We start from the raw sequence: 23,414 nt of genomic DNA on the forward strand, positions 1-23,414 counted from the left end.
AAGCTATTCAACCTGTGTAAGGCATTCAGGGTATGTATAACTGTGACAAATGGTGGAGAGCCCTTTCCTTTTTCATATCATTTGAGAACCGGATCCCTTTATTTGCCCGCATACTGAACTTTAAGAGAGCGAGACCTGATCAGGGATCTTCAGACAGTTTGCTTACTAGTACTTCCTGAGTTTCAAAGGGCTACAAAATGGACAAACGGTGACCAGAAGGTACAACTCTGGAGGCAGACTATGCGGACGTGCTATTCAAGCCACCATGTGGACGAGGCAATGTTCTCCGGCTTTCTAGAACTTACAGAATTGTGAGACGTAGTGACCATGAAAATCTTTGTGGTAAAAAAAGTGGGTCTGCTTGATGGACAGAAACACTTAAGAATCACAAGTCCATTTTGGTACCCGCCCTCATGGTCATTTCTCCTTGACCATGTATCTGTCCTCTCAGAGATCCAGCTAGGAAAATGAGCAAAAACAATGTAGTTCCAGATTATCTTGTACTGACAAACATTATTTTACAAAATAAGCACATATCTTACAGACGAAGGGTTGTTTAATGTTATGGTGTATTAGTTAGACACTGTGAGGCTACTTTCTTTTAAGAGAATAAAGAATTGTGATTGCAATGAGTTATGTGGCATATTTTCTGTATTAAATAAGCTGTAGAATTAAAGGGGAATGCCACTCAGTTTTGGAATGCATGTATGTTTTTCCTTGGATATATGTTTTAACAAATTACCTCAATCATATTAATTGTTCTTAGATTTGGAGCCAAAAAGAAAAAGAAAAAAAAAAAGTAGTGTCCAGAAAACCTCTGTGTGATCCCAAAGCTTTTCTGTTTTTTCCTTTTTTTGTGCTCAGTTGTTTTTGTTGTTTTATACCTTAAAATAAAACACTTTCATTTGGTCCACCTTAGTATGTGGTCGTAAAAATAGTGCTCATAACAGCAAAATACCAGAAATGAAGGCATCTGTTGTATGACCGATGTGGCCGTCAGTATACACATACATGTGTGTTTTCTGTATAGGCCTGTTTTTTTTTTTTTTGTCCCTTTGGTCCAATTGATGGTAATTATTTGAACATATTTTAGATAATAGTGGGCAACTTCCATCACACACAAAACAAAGTCCAGAGAGGCATGTTTTTCAAGGTTTAGTGTTCAACAACGGGACCCCCCCTGCACAAAGGCCTGACATCAACCCCACCAAACACTGTCCAAAATATCCATCCATCCATTATCTACAAATCCTCACTAGGGTCGCGGAGGGGCGGTGGTTGGAGCTTATCCCAACTGACTCAGGGTGAAGGCAGGGGACACCCTGGACAGGTCACCAGTCTATCACAGGGCCACATTTAGAGACAGACAACCAAGCACACTCACATTCACACCTACGGACAATTTAGAATCACCAATTGACCTCAACATGTTTCTGGACTGTGGGAGGAAGCCTGAGAACCTGGAGAGAACCCACGCTGCACGGGGAGAACATGCAAACTCCACGCAGAAAGATCCTGGGTGTCCTCACCAGGACGCGAACCAGCGACCTTCTTGCTGCAAGGCAACGGTGCAAACCACCTCTGTCCAAAACATCTGAAACACAAACCAGGCCTTTTTGCCAAACATCCATAACTGACCCCACTAATGTTCTTGTCACACAAATCAAAGCAGACAGTCTTCAGAAGTTTGAAAAACCTTCATAGCACCCAAATGCTGTAAAAGCACTTTATTCATGTCCTTGATTTCGGTGTGAGATGCAATCACATATGTGTCGGGTGTCCACACGATTTTGTAGACAAATTATAGCGAAAGATAGTTGCACCATATCAAAATTAAGCCATTTTAAAAGCTGCTGTCAAGTAAAGAGTCTGTTTCCACCAGATATCCACTACATTTCATCATTGTCCACCCGCACTCCCTCTAGTGTGATGCATAGTGATTATTACACAAGATACTCTCAGTACACGACACCAAAGACAAGTGAAATGAGAAAGGTTAAATTAACATAGTGGGTATGGAAAGATAAGCATTCAAAAATGACAGATATCATGACCATTTGGAAAGACAGCTGAATTTAGAGGCATTCTCCTTTAATGAACACACACCAGACTGCTGACTATAGCTCCTCCTGCAGCCTGTACAGAGAATGGTCCCCAAATACAGTCATATAACATGAAAATGTGCTTGTAACTGGGCTATTTTGTGCTACAGTAACTGACAGAATATAATTCTTGTCAAATAGTGCACTTATGACACTACTGACATTCTTGTGATTAAATATTTCCTTTTTTGTTACGTAAAGAACCTAAATTGAGATAATATGCACTTTCTTCATTATATTTAATTAAACAGTCATAGTTTTCACATTACATGTGAAAGACATGTTCATCCTCTGAAGCATGATATGTTGTTAGATGAAATTTTGCAATTAGAAATCAAATTTAGCCCCACCCCCAAAATATTAAAATTCATGTGAATTACACTACATGAATCAGGAATAATAATTCTTTATGATAAATAGAGCTCTCTCAGTGGTGTCATCTTACATGCTTCTATTTTTGATACTGCAAGCTTTTCCCTTCTCATGGAATATTTTCACAATGTAGTGTCACTACTTTTACGTAAAGTAAAATGTCTGTACTTATTTACTTGTTTTCTTATTGATACTTTAGTTTTCTCCATTTCACCAGGTTAATCCATTTAGTATCATTGCTCTACAGGACATCATTGGTGCATATTAAGAACAAAGCAATAGGAATAAATAGTGAGAATCAAAAAATGAATTTCAGTTTTGCTTTAATTGTTGATGTTGTGTCCAGAGGCGCCTGCTGGTTACCTTTTTTAGAATTCTCTTTACAAAATAAAACCAACAACTGCTGAGCAGCAACCTACCACACTAAAAATTTCATGTTTTGCAGAGGATTTGGATCACGCAGCCAGGCTGCCCTACGGTTGTTGTTTTTTTTATTGGCATTGCTTGTGTCCCTACATACAAATGTTCCACCAACAAATAAATAAATAGATGAAAAATAAAAATCCCAAATGTCACTGTTTTGAGGGAACACTGAGGTCTATCACGGAACTCCATCCAAGTCAGTTGTGACTAGTTTAAAGTAATAAAAACAAACCACAGCATTTTTGACCTTACACCAAGTGATGATGAGGTACCATAAAATAAGAAAACTATGTATTGGCGTGGGAATCACAAAGACCTGATCTCAATCCTGCAGAAAATTTGGGGGCAGAGTTGAAAAGCTGTATGCAAGCAAGGTGGTCAACAAACCTGAGTCAGTTCCACCAGTTCTGTCAGGAGGAACGGGTCAAACTGTTGTGAGAAGCTTGTGGAAGCAAACCCAAAACATTTCACCCAAGTCATGCAGTTTAAAGGCAATGCTACCAAATAGTAAGGAAATGTATGTACACTTCTGACTTTGAAGAAAGTAATAAAAAATGTCTTTAAAAAATGTGCTCTTATTTTTCTGGAATTTAGCCAATAGAAATAAATTAACTGACCTCAAACAGGAAATATTTAGTCATATTTAATGTTAGATAGTGAGAAAAAAAGGGGGAAAAAAAATTGTCTTTTGATGCAGTGTATGTAAACGTCTGGTTTCAACTGCATATTAGTTAGTATATGATTTCTTAACACTCATATTGACATAGTTTTCAACCATCCTCTATACTACAACAGGATAGCGGAATTTCTGAAATTCAGTTACCACCCCCATCTCCATCTGGCCACCTCTATGAACAATTTGTGAAGGCGGCCCACTTTGTGTCAAAACAGACTTTTCTTAAGAATTCCAAAACCGCCTTTTTATTTTGAAAACTTAAGCGTGCACGTTGACAGTAGTGGAGGACTTCCGGCGGGGAAGGCGGAGCTACAGCATCAGAGGAGAAGAAGAAGAAGAAGAAAAAGCGTCTCCTGCGGCGGAGCAAAGTGAACTGATGACTGCAGTGTAACAACGGAATAAAACCTGATACCTCTGACACCTGCTGCTCTCTTTCCGGTAAGTTTATTACGTTTTGGTTGGTTTTATCGCGTGTTTTCTGCAGCACTTCTTTTCTTTGACTTCCTTTTCGAGTTAAACGAGAAGTGATGAAGTTTTGCAGGCCAACAGTTTACGTGTTATTGCAGCAGCAGCTACACGGGAAGACACAGTGATGCAACTTCTGCTCTCACCGACACACATACAACCTCGTCAGGTTCGTGTGAGGATGTCAGGAATGATGAGCCGACAACTGCTCTGTTAGTCTGCAACTGCTGAATAATACATGGAGCTAGATGCTAACAGTCAAGCATCAGCTAACACGCCTGTGAGGGAGGAGGACGGTGTCTCTGCATCACTGCTGTCAGAAATAAAGAGACACCTCCTCAATGAAATCTCACATAAAGGCACTTATCTTTTTAAATGCATGAAGCTGGGCTGAATTAGTTACTTAGCTGAGTTCAATTAGCTGTTCAATGAATCAATGAACAAGAAGTGATGTACAGTCGTCCTCAAACGTACTCATATCATTCCATTAAAGAATAGGCAAAATTCACAATAGTCACTCAAATAACTAGAAACTGAAAAAAGTAATAATAAATAAAAATTTTCTAAATTATAATGTAGTGAAATAAGCATTGCTTTTGAACTGTGGTTGAAAAGAATAATTTTAAAAAAAAAAATAAAAAAGTTGCAAAAGTCTGATTGAGTTACAGAAAACATTTGACTGCTGTGATTGGCTCAAAGGGTTGTTCAACAGTTTACGGGTTGAGTCATGCTTGTTTGCTTGTTTGTTTGTTTTTTTTCGTTTAGTTTAAAAAAAAAAAATATTTCTGTTGAACCACAATTCAAAAGCAATGTCATGAGTTTCATTACATTTTTATTTATTATTACTTTTGTCAATTTGAACTTATTTCAGTGACAGCTGTTTTTTCCTTCTTTAATAGGAATACATTTGAGGACGATTATATATATGTGTATATTATATGTCTCTATATATTGCATATTAATGATTAATTGATTGATGCTGATTATTACATGTATATGTGTGTGGATATATGCTGGTTTTTGGCCTTCTATAATTCTAAACTTAATATTTAGGCAAGTCACTGTTTTTTGTACACTTTTTTTTAACCAGTAAAAAAACAAGATTATGATTTGGGGCTACAAATTAATCTAACAAGTGTAGATATTTTTACCTGAGTTATTAGAGATTAAAACCCTAAAAAAATGTACCTGACTGTAATACATATTAAGGCTAAGGCCCTGCAGTGATATTAATTAACTGACGAACTATTAACTAATATAATAATCTAGACCCTACAGTATTATAAATTACACAGCTTAATCCAACAAATATAAATATTAAGACTAAGATCCTACAGCATTTGTAAATATTTCATTGGTCACTTTTTCCCACTATTTTCAAATGTTATGTGAGCCACCCAGCAGATTATTCATTACTTACAAGAAAAGTGAGTTGAGCACATAAACAAGTGAGTAAGAAGCAATTGTTTACATTTGTTAAGCTGCCAGATGAAAAATATTGTAATTATGAAACAGACACTTTGTCTGCATCAACCCATTAACCCAGTAACTAGCTGAAAAACCACTGAAGTGCCTTATCTTGAGCTTGTAAAATATGATAACCAGTTCTGCTGGTTTCCTTCAAGGAGTTTGTGTTTGCTGCATGTCTTCAGTAGTATGTGTTACACTATTATCATCCTATATTGAGTCTTTGCTGGCATCTGACTGTATTAATTCTCTTCTGATCTGCTGTGTCATCAGGCAGCATCTGACATGTTGCACCAAAGTCCCCAGTGACCAGAGCTCGCTGTCCCCAGACCAGCAGCCGTGACCGGACAGCAAGACACAGATCAGGTTTGTCATGGCTGCTCGACAGCAGAGACCTGCAGCCGCTGCAGACGGCTCAGCTGAGGTCAGAAGGACGGACATGAGGGCCACTGAAAAGAAGTGCTGTGAGTGGTTTGCTTTTCTTCTCTGTGTTATGAGGGTGAACTGTGAAAATGTATCCTGACTGGTATTAATGACTGAACTCTTTACTCCCAGACTATTACATAATTTAATACGATGCTGTAACACTTGGCCACAAAATTTGACTTCTCACTCTGTTGGCCATGAGTAAAGAAAAATGACAAGGTTTCAGTAGACACTAATATGAAATGTCAACTCTGACACACCTTCTGTCATTGTTAGTATGTATGCAGTGTGTGTGGGCGTGTTCGTGATAGCAGGAACTATAACCTACCTCCTGAAGAATAATCATGCTGGAATCAGCCAGATCAACTAAAAATGTCAGACAGCTGAGCTTAGTTTTACATCCCTGGCAGACTTTGAGGAGTCTTTAATCAGGGATGTAGGATGGCTCTAAAATTCCTTAAAATACGTGGTGAACGTGAAACGATTCCTGACTGCTGGGTCTAGAAGCTACAGACATCTGTTCTGATAATCTGGAGTCAAGTCTGTTCTTGCCAGGTCTTTGTTTTGACAGATTTGTCTTCCCTGAGCGGAGGACGGTCTTCCACGGACACTGAAAGAACAGGGAGAGAAAAAAATCTGTCAGAATATTTTCCATTTCATGCTCCAGCAGACAAGGTTACACTGGATTCCTGAGCTGAGCTGCTAAGCAGCAAGACTTAGAGAAACATTAACTAGCATGCGAGAAATGACGGTGGTGTGACATATTAAAATAAACGTTAACCAGCTAGTGGACACAGCAGAGGTGACTTTGGATTATTACACAACGCTCCCACATCTTTCTGTCTTTGTGTGTAGTGTGTGTGTGTGTGTGTAGGTGTGTGTGTGTGTGTGCGCGCGCGCACATTTGTGCATAGAGTATCCATTTCTGTGTTTTTAAATCAAACAAGACATTTTAGAGAAGGCTGATGGGTCAGAAAGTCTTCCTCCTGCATGCATAAAAACTAAAATCATATTGACGTGTGTGTATTTATTTGTTTGTGTGTGCCAACTGCAGCTTGGGCCTCCTACATGACAAACTCCCCCACTGTGATAGTGATGATTGGGTTGCCCGCTAGGGGAAAAACCTACATGTCCAAGAAGCTGACACGCTACCTCAACTGGATAGGAGTGCCAACAAAGGGTCAGTACAGAGGCAATATGTGTTTGAGCTTCATGCACATATCGGTCCACAGGAAAGAAAATTATTAAAAAAGCCCCTGTGGCAGTAGAAGCGGTGTATAATATACAGACATGCATCTGAAGGTTGCTTAAAGCAGAATTGTGAATACAGCAATAGTGTTCAAGGACATTACTCTTGTTAAAATCTTTTGCTTAAGGCAAAAGTGGTTTAATTTGCAGTTACATTTATCCTAACAGCCTTTATTACACAGCTGTGTTGGTAGTTGTACGACAGTGTTCTCACCTAAGTGGAACCCAGGAGAACAGGTTTGGCAGATGCAGTTGAGATAAAGGTCACTGCCTCTACAGAGCACAGAAAGTAATCCTTCTTACTGTTTATGCATGTCTTTCTCTGACTTTCTCCCTTGGTTTGCTTGCAGTGTTTAATCTTGGAGTTTATAGGAGAGAAGCAGTAAAGTCATACAAGTCCTATGACTTCTTCAGACATGACAATAAAGAAGCAATGCAAATTAGAAAGTAAGTTCCTCTTTTTAATCATCCTTTTTCTGTTGTTGTTGCTCTTCCACTACGAAGCCGAACAAAACCCCTGGGTGCTTCTCATGTAGGTTAGCCATGCAAATGCCTCTTTTGTGTAGCTTTGTGTTTGCTTAACAAATGGTGCTACAATCACTATAGCAGATTATGCAGTGAAGATGACATTTAAAAGCTTGCTGTATTGATTTCCTGATAATTTTTATCCTAATGTCTCCACAGACAATGTGCCCTGGTGGCACTGCAGGATGTCAAGGCCTACCTGAATGAGGAGGGAGGTCAGATCGCTGTAAGGACACAAAAAACGCAACAGTGTGTATTATTTGTTAATGAACTCTAAGTTCAGTTTGATTTATACTGAATGTTCTATGTTGTCGGTCAGGTTTTTGATGCCACCAACACCACCAGAGAGAGGAGGGAACTCATCCTTAATTTTGCAAAGGATAATGCATATAAGGTCAGAATAACACTGATGAATAGACTGATCAGTCTTTGTTGCTGAATTAATTTATTAAAGTTGTGGTACCAGGAAATGGATTTCATACATCAGAAAGATGTAGAGTCAGTTCAACCATACAGTGCCTATAAAAAGTATTTGACTGAGACATAAGAAATCGTGCATACAACAACTGTTGCCTGTTCTTTAACAGTCAAAGCTTTATGGAAGAGTGGCAAAGAGAAAGCCACTGTTGGAAAAAATCTCTAACTAAACCTCTGCTAGAGTTTGCCAGAAGGCATGTGAGAGACTCTGAAATAAACTGGAAGAGTGTTTTTCAGTCTGATGAAATAAAAATTCAGCCCTTTGGCCATCAAGCCAAAGGGCCATGGTGGTGGCAGCATCGTGATGTGGATGATGTGGAGATGATTCTTGGCAGCAGGACTTGGGAGGCTTGTAAAAATCTTGGAGGACAACCTGATGCAAAAGAGCTGTGACCTAGACGAAGACCTGCTTTTCAGCAAGACAGTGACTTGAAGCATACAGACAAATATACACAGAAGTGTTTGAAAGAAAACAAGGTCAAACCGGAGCCCAGACATCAGTCCAACTGAGAATTTGTGACTGGGCTTAAAAACGACTGTTCTAATCCAATCCAATCCAATCTTATTTATAAAGCACTTTAAAACTCCAGGACAGACCAAAGTGCTGTACAAAGAAGCAAATATAAAAGAACCCTGAATACACAAGCCGAAACACAACTAACATAATAAAACAGGTAAAACAAGATAAAAGTAATAAGAACAGCATCAAGACTGAATAAAACCAACAGTTAAGAAATTAAAACAGCCAGTGGTAAACACATTAAGAATTGAAAGTAAAGTGGTGGGCTGCAAGGTGGCGTGATGGTAGCACTGTCTCCTCGCAGCAAGAAGGTCGCCGGTTCACGTCCCAGGATCTTTTTGCGTGGAGTTTGCATGTTCTCTCCGTGCAGCGTGGATTCTCTCCGGGTACTCAGGCTTCCTCCCACAGTCCAAAAACATGCTGAGGTTAATTAGTGATTCTAGATTGTCCCTAGGTGTGAATGTGAGTGTGCTTGGTTGTCTGTCTCTAAGTGTAGCCCTGTGATAGACTGGTGACCTGTCCAGGGTGTCCCCTGCCTTCGCCCTAAGTCAGCTGGGATAGACTCCAGTCCCCCATGACCCTAGTGAGGATTCAGCGGTGTATAGATAATGGATGGACATCCTATGTGGTGTCAAAAGCGAAGGAGAAGAAATAGGTTTTAAAAACAGACAGTGTTGAAGACTGTCTGATGTAAAGGGGCAGGCCATTCCATAATTTCGAAGCACCTGCAGCAAAGGCGCGATCCCCCCTGTGTTTAGGCTTAGTTTTGGGAATGCTCAGGAGCAGCTGGTTGGTCGACCTCACCGAATGGGAGGGTGCATAGGGGAGCAGCAGAACTAAAAGGTATGGCAAAGCAAGGCCCTTAAGAGAGACTGTTAACTCATGATCCGCACATAGCCTGACACTTCTGCAAAGAAGAATGGAGTAACTTTGCAGTGTTTGCATGTGACCTATCCAACACAGGCTCAGTACTGTTATAACAGCCAAAGGCACATCTACTAAATGCTGTCTTGAACTCAGTGAATACTAATGCATTGACTTGTCTTATATTTTCTATTTTTAATTAATTGGCATTACTTTATAGAAATCTGTTTTCACTTTCACAAAAGTCCAGATTAAATTGACAATGATTCAGTGTTGAAAAAAGCAGTAGAAGGGGAAAACATGGAAGGGGGGTGAATACTTTTTGTAGACACGGTATGTGGCCCTCCTTAGCTCGTCTTTTCTCCAGTCTGAACACCTTTTCAACAAACATTTGAGACACCGTGAGGTCCTCTAATCTTCAAGACTGGACAGGTTGAACATTCTCTTTTATCAATAGTTTCAATGCCTCCTTAAATTGTACAACACATGATGAAACCGAGGGCTGGCGCAGTTGGTAGCACTGTTGCCTCGCAGCAAGAAGGTCACCAGTTCGCGTCCCGGTGGGGGCACCGGAATCTTTCTGCGTGGAGTTAGCATGTTCTCCCCGTGCAGCGTGGGTTCTCTCCGGGTTTTCCGGCTTCCTCCCACACAGTCCAAAACCATGCTGAGGTCAATTGGTGATTCTAAATTGTCCGTAGGTGTGAATGTGAGTGTGCTTGGTCGTCTGTCTCTAAGTGTGGCCCTGTGATAGACTGGTGACCTGTCCAGGGTGTCCCCTGCCTTCACTCAAGTCGGCTTGGATAGCCTCCAGCCCCCCGTGACCCTCGTGAGGATTAAGCGGTGTATAGATAATGAATGGATGGATGATGAAACCGTGATCCGACAATTTTACATGTACATCTTAACTTTTACTACAATTACCTTGTAGTTTATACTAAATCTTTAGAGGCCTTAGCACCTAAATTTTGGAATGCTCTGACTGCACCAATACAGTCTCTGGTTTCTTTTAAAAGCCAACTAAAGACACATCTGTTTCGACAGGCATTTGAGTAACTTGTATGCACTACCTCTGTATTTGCTTTATTTTCGTGTATTATTGTTATGTAGTGTGTTTTTCACTATGTATTGTGCAGTTTTGCACTTTTCACTTCATGGCTCAGGTAGTCACTTTATCGTTTTTGTGTTTTCCTGTATTTTTTTATTGCCTTTATAAAGCACTTTGTGACCTTTGTCTGTAAAAAGCGCTTTATAAATATATTTTACTTACTTACTAAATCATTTTTCAGATAGTGAATTTTTAAACTGCTTATCAATTTCTTATGTTTAATCTTTTGTCAGGTGTTTTTTGTTGAATCGATATGTGACGATCCAGACGTCATCGCTGAAAATATTCTGGTAAATGATGCATTTGAGCTTTTGTATTAAATTATCTGCACCTTTTTGTCGTTGAAACTGATGGTGAGTCATCTCTGCAAATGTCTCTTTCACAAAGGATGTGAAGGTCTCCAGCCCAGATTATCCTGAGAGGGACAGAGAAAGCGTCATGGAGGACTTTCTGAAGAGAATAGAATGTTACAAAGTGACCTACCAGCCTTTAGATCCAGACGAACACGACAAGTAAGAAGTTCATATCTTGAAAAAACTCTATTAGTTGTATTGTTTAAAGCTTCTCAATGTAATTGAAGAAAAAATGTCAGTTGAAATGCTAGTGCTGCCTTTTATGGGGGTAAAAGTCAGTACGGAGTTTGTGTAAAAGAACATGCAGTTGCAGAAATCTTCCATCAGGAGACGCTCAGTTACAATAAAACCAGTGATTCAGAGGTCATGACTTTTTCAACTCCTGTCATCTGACTTAACTGCAGATGGTTTGTTTTACGTCTTTTAATCATTAACTGATAATATTTACAGATTTGTGTTATGCTGCTGAGATTGAAATCCTGCACTTAATATATGATTTTAACAAGGAGGAACAGTTGTTGGTCTTATATGACCTCTTGCTTTTGTGAAGAAGCTGTTGACACAGAATGTTATTTAGACTACACTAAAAGTACAAGATATCCCTTCTTTAACCTCAACTTGTTTGTCAGTATCTTTACGTATGTACACGTGCATGATTATCTTTTTGCTTTGACCTACAGGAACCTGTCCTTCATTCAAGTCATCAATGTTGGCCGTCGTTTCTTGGTCAACAGGGTGCAGGATTACATCCAAAGTAAGATAGTGTACTACCTCATGAACATCCACGTCCACTCCCACTCCATCTACCTCTGTCGCCATGGAGAGAGCCATCACAATCAGGAAGGACGCATCGGGGGTGACTCAGAACTGTCAGAGAGAGGGAAACAGGTGCTTTTTCCATATATCTTACATGCACAGAGATATATGAAATTGTAGATACCGTGTATTTATCTTTTGAATAAGAAGCTACCACCTGCAGATTAGCTTAGCACAAAGGCTGTAAATAGAGGTAACAATCAATCTAAGCCGCTCAATCGAGTCCTCTAAAGCTTGCTAGATTCCATGTTATAATATATATAAAATGCCTAAAATTAAACAAACTGTTAAGTTCAATAAGGAGAGATCATATAAAGGTAAGAACAGAGGTTTGTTGCACAGCCATGAGCATGCTACATCAAGTCTTGCGGGTGATCGTCTCAGAGAACATGGCCAGATGGATAATTGGACAAAAGTAGTGCCATTCGAATTGAGAGTGGAGTGATTTTGATAGTATGGTGAAGCAGAGGTGGTGAAGAGAATAGACCCTCAGTTATAGCACATATTTATTGAGGGGAATGGAGAAAGAATATATGTCAACAGATCGTCCTTGATAAAGTCGTGCATAAGCAAACAAATATAAAATATACAACAAAGTCCAGTCATGTGGCTTCAGTAAAGTTCTTCTGCTTTGAACAAGTTTCAGGGACATTTATGGAAAACATTACTTGACTCATTGTGTGACTTCAAATCTGCCTGAAGGTGTCAGTTCTCAAGCTTAAAAGTATTTTTTATGTTGTTTTTGGCAGTTTGCAGCAGAACTGAAGGGTTTTGTGGAAGAGCACCGACTGACGGACCTGAAGGTTTGGACCAGCCAGCTGAGACGCACCATTCAGACAGCAGAGGAGCTGGGCGTCCCTTACGAGCAGTGGAAGATCCTTAACGAAATAGATGCTGTATGTCATCTGATATATCACTGAAGGGGCAGACAGAGTCAGTCGGACCTGCTGTAAGTCTCACTGCTCTTACATTGTGTTTCAGGGAGTGTGTGAAGAGATGACCTATGAGATGATCGAGGACAAATACCCAGAGGAGTTTGCCATGAGAGACCAGGACAAGTATCATTACCGCTACCCTGGAGGAGAGGTGAGAAGCTTCTCTTCCCCGTGGAATGATGTTTGGCCTGTCACGATGTGTGACTTTTAATAATTTTACCGTCTGTTATGTTAAATGGGTTTTGTCAGTCGAATCACTGGATGTTTTTATAGCTGTGCTAATATATGTAAAGCAGGACAGGATTTCCTCACTGGGCTATGTAAAAATGGGATTTCTTTTCACATTGCATATAATGAAAAAAGGCATCAAAATCTAAGGCTGACAGTTTAAACTTGAGTATTAAGATGCATCTAATTCAGAAGTGTAGTGGGTCAGCTGCTCTACAGATAAGTTGTCGAAAGCACTGAATAATACATTTGTCAATAATAATGCAGAGTATTTTATTTAAAAAAAAGAAAAAAAAGGCTAGCAAGTACTTGTAAGATAACATCTGTTGTAAATTGGTGCTCTATAAATCAAACTGAAATGACTAGAAGTACATGACACATTTAGACTCGCATATAGGCCCACAAAGGACTTTTTGATGTAACTGAAAACTACAAGAACCTGAATCCGACCCTGCTCTGTCATTTGACTTGTAACTTTCGTCGTTCACCAGTCCTACCAAGACCTGGTCCAGCGGCTGGAGCCAGTCATCATGGAGCTGGAGCGGCAGGGCAACGTTCTGGTCATCTGCCATCAGGCCGTCATGCGCTGCTTACTGGCATATTTCCTGGACAAGGGCGCAGGTTACATGCACAGAAACAGAAACATGACCAGGACGATACCTCTCGTCACACACCTACGAGTACTGTGGGATCCCAAACATCTTAGTCTGAACCTGTTTGTTCCGAGTGTTTATCTAAAACTTGCAGTGCCTAAACAAAAAAGCTTAGAGGAGTAATTCAAGGCCACAATGTTCCCCTGAGTGCTGAAAAACAATGTCAGGATGCAGCTAAACAAAATGTTCTCGAAGGCCACTGAAGACACTTGAGAGATATTTGGTACCACCTGACATGTAAGCATAAAATACTCCACTTCATTTAGCAGACATACAAATGAAAAAGCAACTTTAATGGATGAATAGTCATTTCCAAAGCACTTTTCACTTTTGTTGCTTTGCATGCGCAACATGATGACATTGATGTAACTTTGAAATTGGCTCTTCCAGTTCATCTGCCGTCGCTGCACTTTGTGGTTTTGGCACAGAGCGAATGGTTGGGCAATGACATAAGAGCAGCACCTAAATAACAGGACGATCTTTGTGAGAAATGAATAACTGCACTAAGAGCACACGGGAACGCTTTGAGTTTTGGCAAATTGAGTACGTCAGCTCCATCGTAAATAGTATGTCGAAGCAAGATTTGAGGGGAATGCTGCACACTTTAAAGGTAAACACAGCTGCACAGTCTATCGTGAATATTGTTATTAAGTCATGCACAAGCAGTACCCGACTGCTGTAGAATAATCACACAAACTTTGGTTTCATTTTAAAGTTGTTGGCTGTAGTTTGGTGTTTTTGCAGACATCAGCTGGCCCTTTTCTTTCAGTGCCTAAATCGGCACAGGCTTAGGAAAACAGTTTGTTAGGTGGATGTTGTGTCTACCAACCAAGTGTTTCTTTGCTATGACCTTCTAAGGACAGTACAGTTTAAACAGCAGTTTATATTTATCTGTGTCTGCCTGCAGTCAACAGGGTGATCAGTATGTGACAGAGTAGAATCACGGATCCAAATACTTTTGCAAAATTTGATGTAGAGAGGAAACAATTTCTTGACCAGACTTATTGTCTGTTACAGTGTCATTTTTTAATGCCACCACACGGGGGTGCCAAATGCAGGAAATTTCAGATTTCAATGCCCAAATTAAAGCCAGTGTGAAGCCTACTGGATGTAGATTGATGTACTTCTAGACAGCTGACATTCTCCACAGTGGTTAAAGTTTAAACTTTAAAGAAAAGTAAACATACAACAGCAACAGTATTGTAGATAATAACTCTGCAAGAGTTTTGCGGTAATGTCAAACTAAACAGGCAGTACTGATGGTACAAACAACAGCAATGACAAAAAAAGAAATGCATTAAAAAATTTAATACAATGATAAAGTTGCAGAGTTCCCATGTTGAGAGTTATGTAAAGTTAATTCATATATTTTGATGACAGAGCAAGCCTCTGGTATTTCAGTTGATCATTTATATAATAAATACGGAGGTATTGGAGTTTACTGCAAAAATATGAGGTTCAAGACAAAAGGAAATGTAATTAAAATGTATTTTTAAAAAACCGTATACAGCAGCAAAAATAAATTACAATACAATTGCAATATAGTGCAAGAGGAATATAAATGCTATTAGGACTCAGTATAAAGTCAGAATGTCTACATATGAATGACAGATATCAAGATGGTACAAAGGATGGTTTTTGTATGTAATCAATAAAGGGAAACCACCTTAATTTATATTACACCAAAGAGGGAGGTCAGGTAGCCTTCCACTTAATGAGAATTAATCATCAAGCCAACAATGAAGCAAATGCTGTAGCGTTTGATGGTAGAAGCATTAGCTTTATAGTTAATTGTGTGGAGAATTGTGCCATCTTGTGCTGTCTTGTGCGACACACCAACCTGATAACTTAACAACAGCTCAGTTTTAGTCCCAGAGCAATTGTCAAAAACATGTGTGTATGAATGTGTGAAAATGGGCACAAGAGGGAATACACCAGACATGAACATTAACTGGGTGGTAAGAGTGGAAAATACTATTGGAAATCAAAGCTATAATTAGCTGTGGGCAGACAGAGGGTTTCGTCAGTCAGCAGAGGAAGTGGTCGCTGCTGGAGCATCTGTTTAAAGGCTCAGCCACAGCCGATGACTGCAGAAACCAAAGTGTGGGTGCCGCTATGACGGGCATTTCGTCCCACTGCACCCCCACTCTGGGGACATGTAGCACTGCAGACGTAACACAGAACCATGAACTGTACCTCATACAGCACAGCATGAGCTGCACAGCTGTCCGCAGGCGTGTCCTGCAAAACAGGAGAGAAAAATCCACAAATATGGAAAATACAAAAACATATAAAACCACAACCAAGTCTCACTAGTCTCTTTTATTCTTGTTGGCACAGATGATCTACCATACTTGAAGTGTCCCCTGCACACTGTCCTGAAACTCACCCCTGTGGCATATGGTAAGTCACTACTCTGTTCATAAGTCAGCTAAACCTCTTCCTCAGTTTTTGCCTCCTTGTTGTGATGCATTTTTTCCACCTTCTCCGTCTATTAGGTTGTAAAGTGGACATGTTTGACCTGAAGGTGGAGGCTGTCAACACTCACAGGGACAGACCATTTGTAAGCTTTGGACCATTTATTATGTTGTGTCACGAACATGCTGTTGGTTTTCTTGTAAGCTGTCATTGCCCATTCTGTTCAGTATAACCCAAGACAAGTCGCTGTTATGTAGGAAGAACATTCAAAACAACAGTTGCTGAGCCAGAGTGCTTTCAGATGCAAAGTTACATAACAAGTTTGAGTCTTAAGGTTAAAGCCCTACAGTGTTATTTAGAATGTGAATTTCCTGACTTATTTAAATATGACAGTTACAACCCTAAAAATGATATAAAATAGAGATTTATCTGACTGAATTAATAGTAAGGTCAAGACCCTACAATATTATTACTTATGGAAATGTATCTGATTGATATAAATATTAAGGTATTGACGAGTGATGCACGATATTAAAATTTCTGGACAATACCGATATCCAATATTAAGATTTCTGATATCGCCGATAACCGATATTACCGATATCGATATTAAATTTTTGTTCACACCAAAAAATGAGTATAAGTAAACACTGTGAGAACGTGAAAACTATTCAAAAGAAGCCCATACCACATTAGACCACATAGTCTTCTTTTTTACATAACACAAAAGTAAAACATATTTTAACATATTTAAGTCCAGGATCATTTCAGTAAAAACATCTGTCAAATAGCAGCAATATCAAATGTAGAGAAGAAGGTGCTAATGTTAGACAATCATCAGTTTTTCACATCGGCTAAATTTGTTCATCGGACCGATACCAATATATCGGGAAAAAAAACACTAATATCGGCTGATACTGATGTGGTCGCCAATATCTTGTGCATCCCTAGTTTAGACCTAAAATTGTTCATGGAAAACCAAACGCACAGTGGAGAGGAACGAGTCCTTTTTAGCAGAAAGTGGCCTCCAGCAGAACCAGATTCAGGAAAGGCAGCCATCTGCCTCGACCAGTTAGGGTGAGGGTAAAGGGCAGAGAGAAAAAGATAACAGAGAACATAAACGCTGGACAGATTGCTGAGACAAGTAACTGCAGATCTAACCTTTGCATCTCCAGAGCCAGAAATACCTGCAGAGGAGGACAAAACACAACAAAAAATGAAATTTAAAAAAAAGAGAGGGAACATGACTAGAGCAGCTTCAGGAAGACCTAAGAGCAGTGGGGAAAAAAAGAGAGACTGTTGTGATGATGTCCTAAGTGGCCTAGAGGCAGAAAACATACTGGTAATCTGTTGTGGATCTACACCATGAAGTGCTTTAAAAACAAACATTACAGTTTTAAGGTCAGTTCTGTATTTTCTGGAAAGCTAAAGAAAATCTGCCAGAATTGGGAAGATGTGTGTTTTTTCTTTGTACCAGTTAAAAGTCTAGTAGCTGCATTCTGAACTAACTGTAGTTGGGTAATGTTGGACTGTGTTAACGCCGTACACAGAGTTACAGTAGTCCAGCCGCAAGCTACCAAAAAAACAGTGAAGTTGTCATCGTCCACCCTGTTCAGTATAATGTGTGTCTACTGCATGCATTCTGAAGGATCAGTTAAACTCCCACAGTCATGACTGGACAAACTGCTCTGACCTGAGCTATTTTTAGGAATTCAAACCAAAAATTACACACTAAAGTTTCTCATTCAGCTCTCCGGAGCCGGACATCCAGCCTGCAAGGCAAGATACATAAAACTGTTTGCAGGTTCCTGACTTAAACACTGTACACACTAGAACTCTTTGTATGCCAGTCTACTCAACCTGCATTAGACCCAAACTGTGCCTCTCCTTCTCACTGTGAGACCCCCGTCTGCAGTGTAGTTATCTAACTGTCGCAGATAATCCTGACAATTAAAATCAGTATTCATCAGATAAAAGTTAAGATTCAGTTTCATCTCTCTGCTCTGTCTTTCTGCTTCCTCTCCTTTGTATTTTTTGGTATCACTGAAATAATTACCATTCCAGATACTGATGCTAGATTACAAAACCGGGGAAGCATCCGACCCACATTCCTAGAGGTTTAGATGAGAAGATCGATATCTCTGACACTATATGTAGACTGGAAGCAGAGTAAAAGCTGTTAGCATGGCTCTGTCCCACAATCTGCACAGCATGTATGTGCATAACTATTTCTTGATCAGGTGCAGTTAATCCTTGAGTCTTGTCTGTTGGCTGCAGCCAGTCACTGCCTGAAAATGACACAGGACACCACGTAAAACCACGTTTATTAGATTTTACACGCTGTTTGTGTATGAATTAATCATGTAGATATAACATACTAAGTACTGGGCTTTGGAGATGCTGAACAGACAGATATGATCCTGGTACTGATCTTCTCTTACAACTTATGGCAAGAGAGTGAAAAAGAATAGTTTCCAAAATGGAACAGAATGGAAAAGAGAGGTACAGTATGTGCCACATGGCTGCTCCTAATAACTGTTTTTATTATTGGTTAATCCGATAAGTATTTTCTTGATTACATCTCTCTAAAATTGCCAAAAATGTTGAAAAATTGCTGTTATAGTTGGAAGAGGACATTTTCAATTGTCTTTTGTCCAAATAATAGTCTAAACGTTGGCATTTTACGAAGAAAACACTATTATTTTCCCTACAAGCCTCCAACATACCTATTTATTATTTACACATCACAACCAGTCATACCATTTCCCCAACAGGAAGCTTTTATTTGGAAGACTAAACACTTATGTATGAGCCAAGTTTTCATTTTCAAGAAATAAATCAGGGCATCAGCATGACACATGCAGCGCAGCGCCTTTTGTGTTCATTTCCTAATCAGGGAGCTCCATATCTGTTCTCTGCTGGTAGAGTTTGTTCTGATTAGTGACAAGTGTTCAGGCCCAGAGCCTTAGACAGAGTGGGTGTTAGCACATAAACACGTTTACTGAGAAACCTCTTGTTAAACGGAGGGACGAATATCCTGCCTGCTGAGACCAACATGACAATGGCTTTTCTATTTATGGCTGTTTCTCAGTTGTTTTGCTTTCTCTCCTCCTCCTCCTCCTCCTCCTCCTTCTCCTCCTCCTCCTCCCAGCACAGTGATTCCAGACAAAGCAGATGATTAATTGGTTTACCATAAGAAATGTATTTATCAGTCTACTCTGTTTGTTTGTTCGACTAGAATAAATTCCAAGTGGATGCTGTGCCACCAGCTTTCCTCCGAAGGAACAGTTTCACTCCTCTGTCCAGCCAAGACCAGATTAAACGGCCTCGTCTGTACAGCGTGGGCAACCCTCCGAATGCTCGCATGTTGCAGGCCCCAACTTTACCCAGCATGCAATTCTCTGAGGCGTCTGAGGGGGCTGAATTGCTACAAGGCGAGGTCAGTGTCTGTCACACGTAATGGTTTTAAGTCAACTTATAAAAGTTATTCAAAGGCATTACAAAAAATAAATTACAGATTGATATGGACTTACAAAGCTGACAGTAAAAGGTTAAAAAATGTAACTTATTTTCTGACTTCTTTGTTTTCCTCTTGTCTCGGTACACATTTATTAATTTGCGTGTTCCGTTTTCCTCTATGCTTCTATATGCTGTATTTTGATGTATATATATATGTGTGTGTGTGTGTGTGTATAGAGAGCAAATGAGAGTACTTACATCTTATACTTCCATAAAGTAAACAGTTTAGGTGATGTTCATCCATCTTTTGACACTGTACCAACGAAAGTGTTTTAGTTGGGAGGCGAACACTAGCAAAGTTGTTTGTAGCCACAGAGAGTCGTAACGTAAGACAGACGAAAGCCTCAGCAGACTTTTTTTAGGTAAAAGGGGAAAAAGTGCATAACACAATTGTCCTTGGAAAATTCGCAAAACTCTTGCAAATGCAAACCAAAGGAAAGCTTTTAAATGAACCTGCAGCACTCATTTGCTTTTTCGCCTCATGCAGAAGACATGATGTTTTAGTCATTATTAATATCCAAAGAAATATGAAATGTGCACAGTTTAATGCCTTTGTAGACATTGCAACACTTTTTATTAATCAGTTATTACTGGAATGTACCCATTGCACCTTTTTTGTGTCATTTAGGAACGATGAAAAACAACAGCAAAAACAAATAGATGTTTACAACAGACAAAAGGCCCTTTACAAGCATCTTGGAGGGGCAGTGACAGATATAAATGTTTCCAGTGTTGTTTCTGTGCTGTTGCCCACAAAGTGACCTTTACGAGCATTACTGCACTTCAGATCGCAGAGGTGGACAGAAAAGGAGTGTTTCACTATGGCTTGTGATCTCAGACTTCAATATTAGCTCAAATCCAGTCTGTGCCAGTCAAAACAAACCCTCCTTTCCTATTTTGGTTTGGTGTTTTTGTTAATGTATTCCACTTTCTCTCCCTTCACTTTTTCCGTCTTTGCAGGACGCTCTGAACGGTTTCAGCGCTGCAGACACAGATGACTGTGTGCAGAGTGTCAAAGAAAGCACATGAAGAGGTATTTTCGGTACCTTCTTATCTATTACATGGAACATCTACGCTCTTCACTCACTCCTTCATTTTGCCATTTAACTCAGGCTTTTCCCCACATGGGTGTATCACCAGCTGTGACAGCCAGCAATAAAATCTTAACTTGCTTCAGCCATTAAATTCTTAAACACTGTATTACACATTGTATCTGTGTAGCCTTGCAGATTTTGTCTCTTTAGTTTTAGTGTGTGTGTGTGCACACAGTAGTCTGGACTGTGATCCAAATCAATGATTTGTAGTAACGAGAGACTGAAAAGCTTTCCATTAGTTGCCAGGACATTCCATATACTGTAGATCACAGTCTTTTGAAGCTGTATTAGATGTAGAATGTGATTAAGAATCATATACCTCGGTGGAAGGTGTTGCCTTCTGTTTCAGTAGAAGAGAGCGCCTCTCTTAAAGGAAGCCTTAATTTGTTTTCAGATTGTTTCTTCATCTTTCCTATTTAACATTCCCACGTAATGTGCATCCTTCCTGTGGTAATCTGACAAGATGTTGTAATTATTTTATTCTGAAGTTTAATTTAAGCATACAAAATTGTAATTTAGCTTGGGCAGGCACAAGCTGTAAAAGTCAATTAAATGTTTCGTCTCGCCCTATAAAAAGTGCATTAGCTACTGTGTCTGTGTTTTTGTCTGTGACGGTAGTGTCACACGTCTCTTCTAAGAAGCCTCCTCGTGTGTTTTGTTTTCTCCTCAAACAACAGCTCTTATATATTCTGCCTTAGACTGTAATAATGTAAAGCTGATCTCATTTGAACCCCACAAATATGATGCAAATATATAAAGTGCTAAAATGTTCAACAGTATTGGATGTTTTGTTGAGGTTTTATGCTTGATTTATTTGATTTTATTTTATTAAGGAAAAGAAAATCAGAGAATCTGTAGTGCTAAATTTATAGAATCCATGTGGGAAACATGTAATCACATTACTTTCATTTTAATGTTGCAAATCAGTAATTTTGCAGAAGTGCCTTAATTTAAATGAATACAAGGCTGTGACACCATTGATCAAAGGACTTCATGTATTTAGCAAAAGTATGTAACCTTTGAACTGAAGGATTGACCTAAAAAAACCTCTTAATGTTACTGTACACTTATCTACTGAATAAACTTCATGTCACACTGTTGTGTTTCCACTGGCTTCTGTTCTTTCCAGAGTACTTATGCTTATTTTGACATGAGAAAAAGTCTTTAGTTTGGTGAAGACGTGTGTGTGAGCTCATTGGGAGTTGTCTTCCTGTCTGCTGAACTCCAGAGCCAGACACACATCACCGGACTCAAACAAGTGAGAGATTTATCTGTCTACATTTATTTAACATCTGAAGACGAATCCAGATTTGGGAGTGAGACACATTTACAGCAATATGTAGTTTTATTTTAAACTCATAATTCTCTGAGGTTATGAGCATCGTCTGGTCGCTACTGATTTTTGTGATGCACCCGACAAGTGATTTATCTTGTAAATCTTTGGCCACAGAGTCAGTTTGTTCTGACCGTAAGACGCTCTTTGTGGTCCTGCACTGATTTACAGTTTAGTCATCAACACTATCACAGAGCCCCACATGAGCTCTATACAAAAACACACCTAAAGCTCTGTGCTGCCTATTACATTCTGAATGAGGAGTGTATGGTTTTGTTTTTCTCATTTAAACTGATGTAACCTGCTTTAAATGGAACTGATGTATTGTTGTTGTTTTTTCTTCTTCCGCTAATTAGTAAGTCATCAGGGAAATGGAGTCATATTTCAGAGAACTTAATCTCAAGTTGTCCTTGAATGAGTGGATTTAGATTTCAAAACAAAAGCTCTGGAAAATTCCCTCGCTGATTACAAAACAAAGATGTCTACAGTTATTTGAAAGCAAGGCGTCTATACTAATATGTTCTCATTCTCTGTTGTTTTGAATATATCAAATAAAAGTAGAATCATTTTGTCTGATTATATTCTTTACTTACTGCTTTAGCTGCAATGAAATTTAATTGGTTAACTGGGGTTTGGGTTACAGCAAGAAGGTAGTTGGCATTTGGTTTTAATGGTCTCAGGCAGAAGTGCTTCATCATTAGTGTGAGGAGTCGGGGTGGAAACATCACCACTGTGTCGGAGGCTGTAATGAGACGACAGTGTCTTCTTACCTGCTGAATCAATGCTGGTGAAAATAGCACACATTTACTGTACAGGTTTCTCATTTTTTAGTATTTCATTGTGCAACTTTCTCCTCCCGCTGCACTGCCGCTGGACTTTTCTACTCTGGAACATTTCGCTTGATGGTTATCAGGTTAGTTACTTTGTAGATTAAGATTTTTACATTCCAAACGTGAAAACACTCTTAAAATCACTGAAATCACAGCAAAAGCCTTCCTGTGACCTCTTGTTGTATATTTTCATAAGTTGTAAACAGCTCAGCCATATTCCCCCTGAGATCCTTTATTTTAGAAACTTTTTTTTTTAAGTTTAAACTGTCCAGTATGCGACAATGAAAAGAAAAAATAGAGGAGAGTCATAACTTGTTTGATCGTCTCATGACCCCTTCACATTTATCTGGTGACCTTTTTTTTTTAGGCTTACCGACCCCCAGGCTGGCAACCGCTGTTATAAAATATGCATTTAAGTCCCACAGATAGAACAGTTGGTACTTAAAAATATTATTTATGTGTAATCCAGCCATAATTTGATGCTCTGCAGGGCACAACGGTTTACAATAATAGTATATTAAGCTGCTAATATACAAGCAAATGTAGATGTAATTAAGTTTAACTG

The 23,414-nt window shown here is 39.3% G+C and overlaps 1 protein-coding gene across 3 annotated transcripts in view; it reads left to right on the plus strand.

Annotated features, from left to right (window-relative positions):
• The window catches only part of LOC103358644 (6-phosphofructo-2-kinase/fructose-2,6-bisphosphatase 2-like), a 33,439-nt gene extending 11,655 nt beyond the window's left edge, over positions 1-21,784 (plus strand). The window contains exons 1-16 of one of the 3 annotated variants that reach the window (XM_008283685.1): positions 3,914-4,011; positions 5,779-5,969; positions 6,986-7,111; positions 7,530-7,626; positions 7,864-7,930; positions 8,024-8,098; positions 10,904-10,960; positions 11,058-11,182; positions 11,704-11,911; positions 12,589-12,735; positions 12,821-12,925; positions 13,494-13,623; positions 15,996-16,058; positions 16,154-16,218; positions 19,312-19,512; positions 20,553-21,784. In XM_008283685.1, the coding sequence (XP_008281907.1) occupies positions 5,879-5,969; positions 6,986-7,111; positions 7,530-7,626; positions 7,864-7,930; positions 8,024-8,098; positions 10,904-10,960; positions 11,058-11,182; positions 11,704-11,911; positions 12,589-12,735; positions 12,821-12,925; positions 13,494-13,623; positions 15,996-16,058; positions 16,154-16,218; positions 19,312-19,512; positions 20,553-20,621 (1,626 nt within the window). In that variant the 5' untranslated portion in view covers positions 3,914-4,011; positions 5,779-5,878 and the 3' untranslated portion in view covers positions 20,622-21,784. Of the gene's footprint in view, positions 1-3,913; positions 4,012-5,413; positions 5,487-5,778; positions 5,970-6,985; positions 7,112-7,529; positions 7,627-7,863; positions 7,931-8,023; positions 8,099-10,903; positions 10,961-11,057; positions 11,183-11,703; positions 11,912-12,588; positions 12,736-12,820; positions 12,926-13,493; positions 13,624-15,995; positions 16,059-16,153; positions 16,219-19,311; positions 19,513-20,552 lie in introns of those variants that run through there. The other 2 variants (XM_008283686.1, XM_008283687.1) reach the window with 2 other exon arrangements.
• The last annotated feature ends 1,630 nt before the right edge of the window (positions 21,785-23,414 follow it).

This window comes from Stegastes partitus, unplaced genomic scaffold (assembly GCF_000690725.1).
Source record: "Stegastes partitus isolate 25-593 unplaced genomic scaffold, Stegastes_partitus-1.0.2 Scaffold323, whole genome shotgun sequence".
Taxonomy (NCBI): Eukaryota; Metazoa; Chordata; class Actinopteri; family Pomacentridae; genus Stegastes; species Stegastes partitus.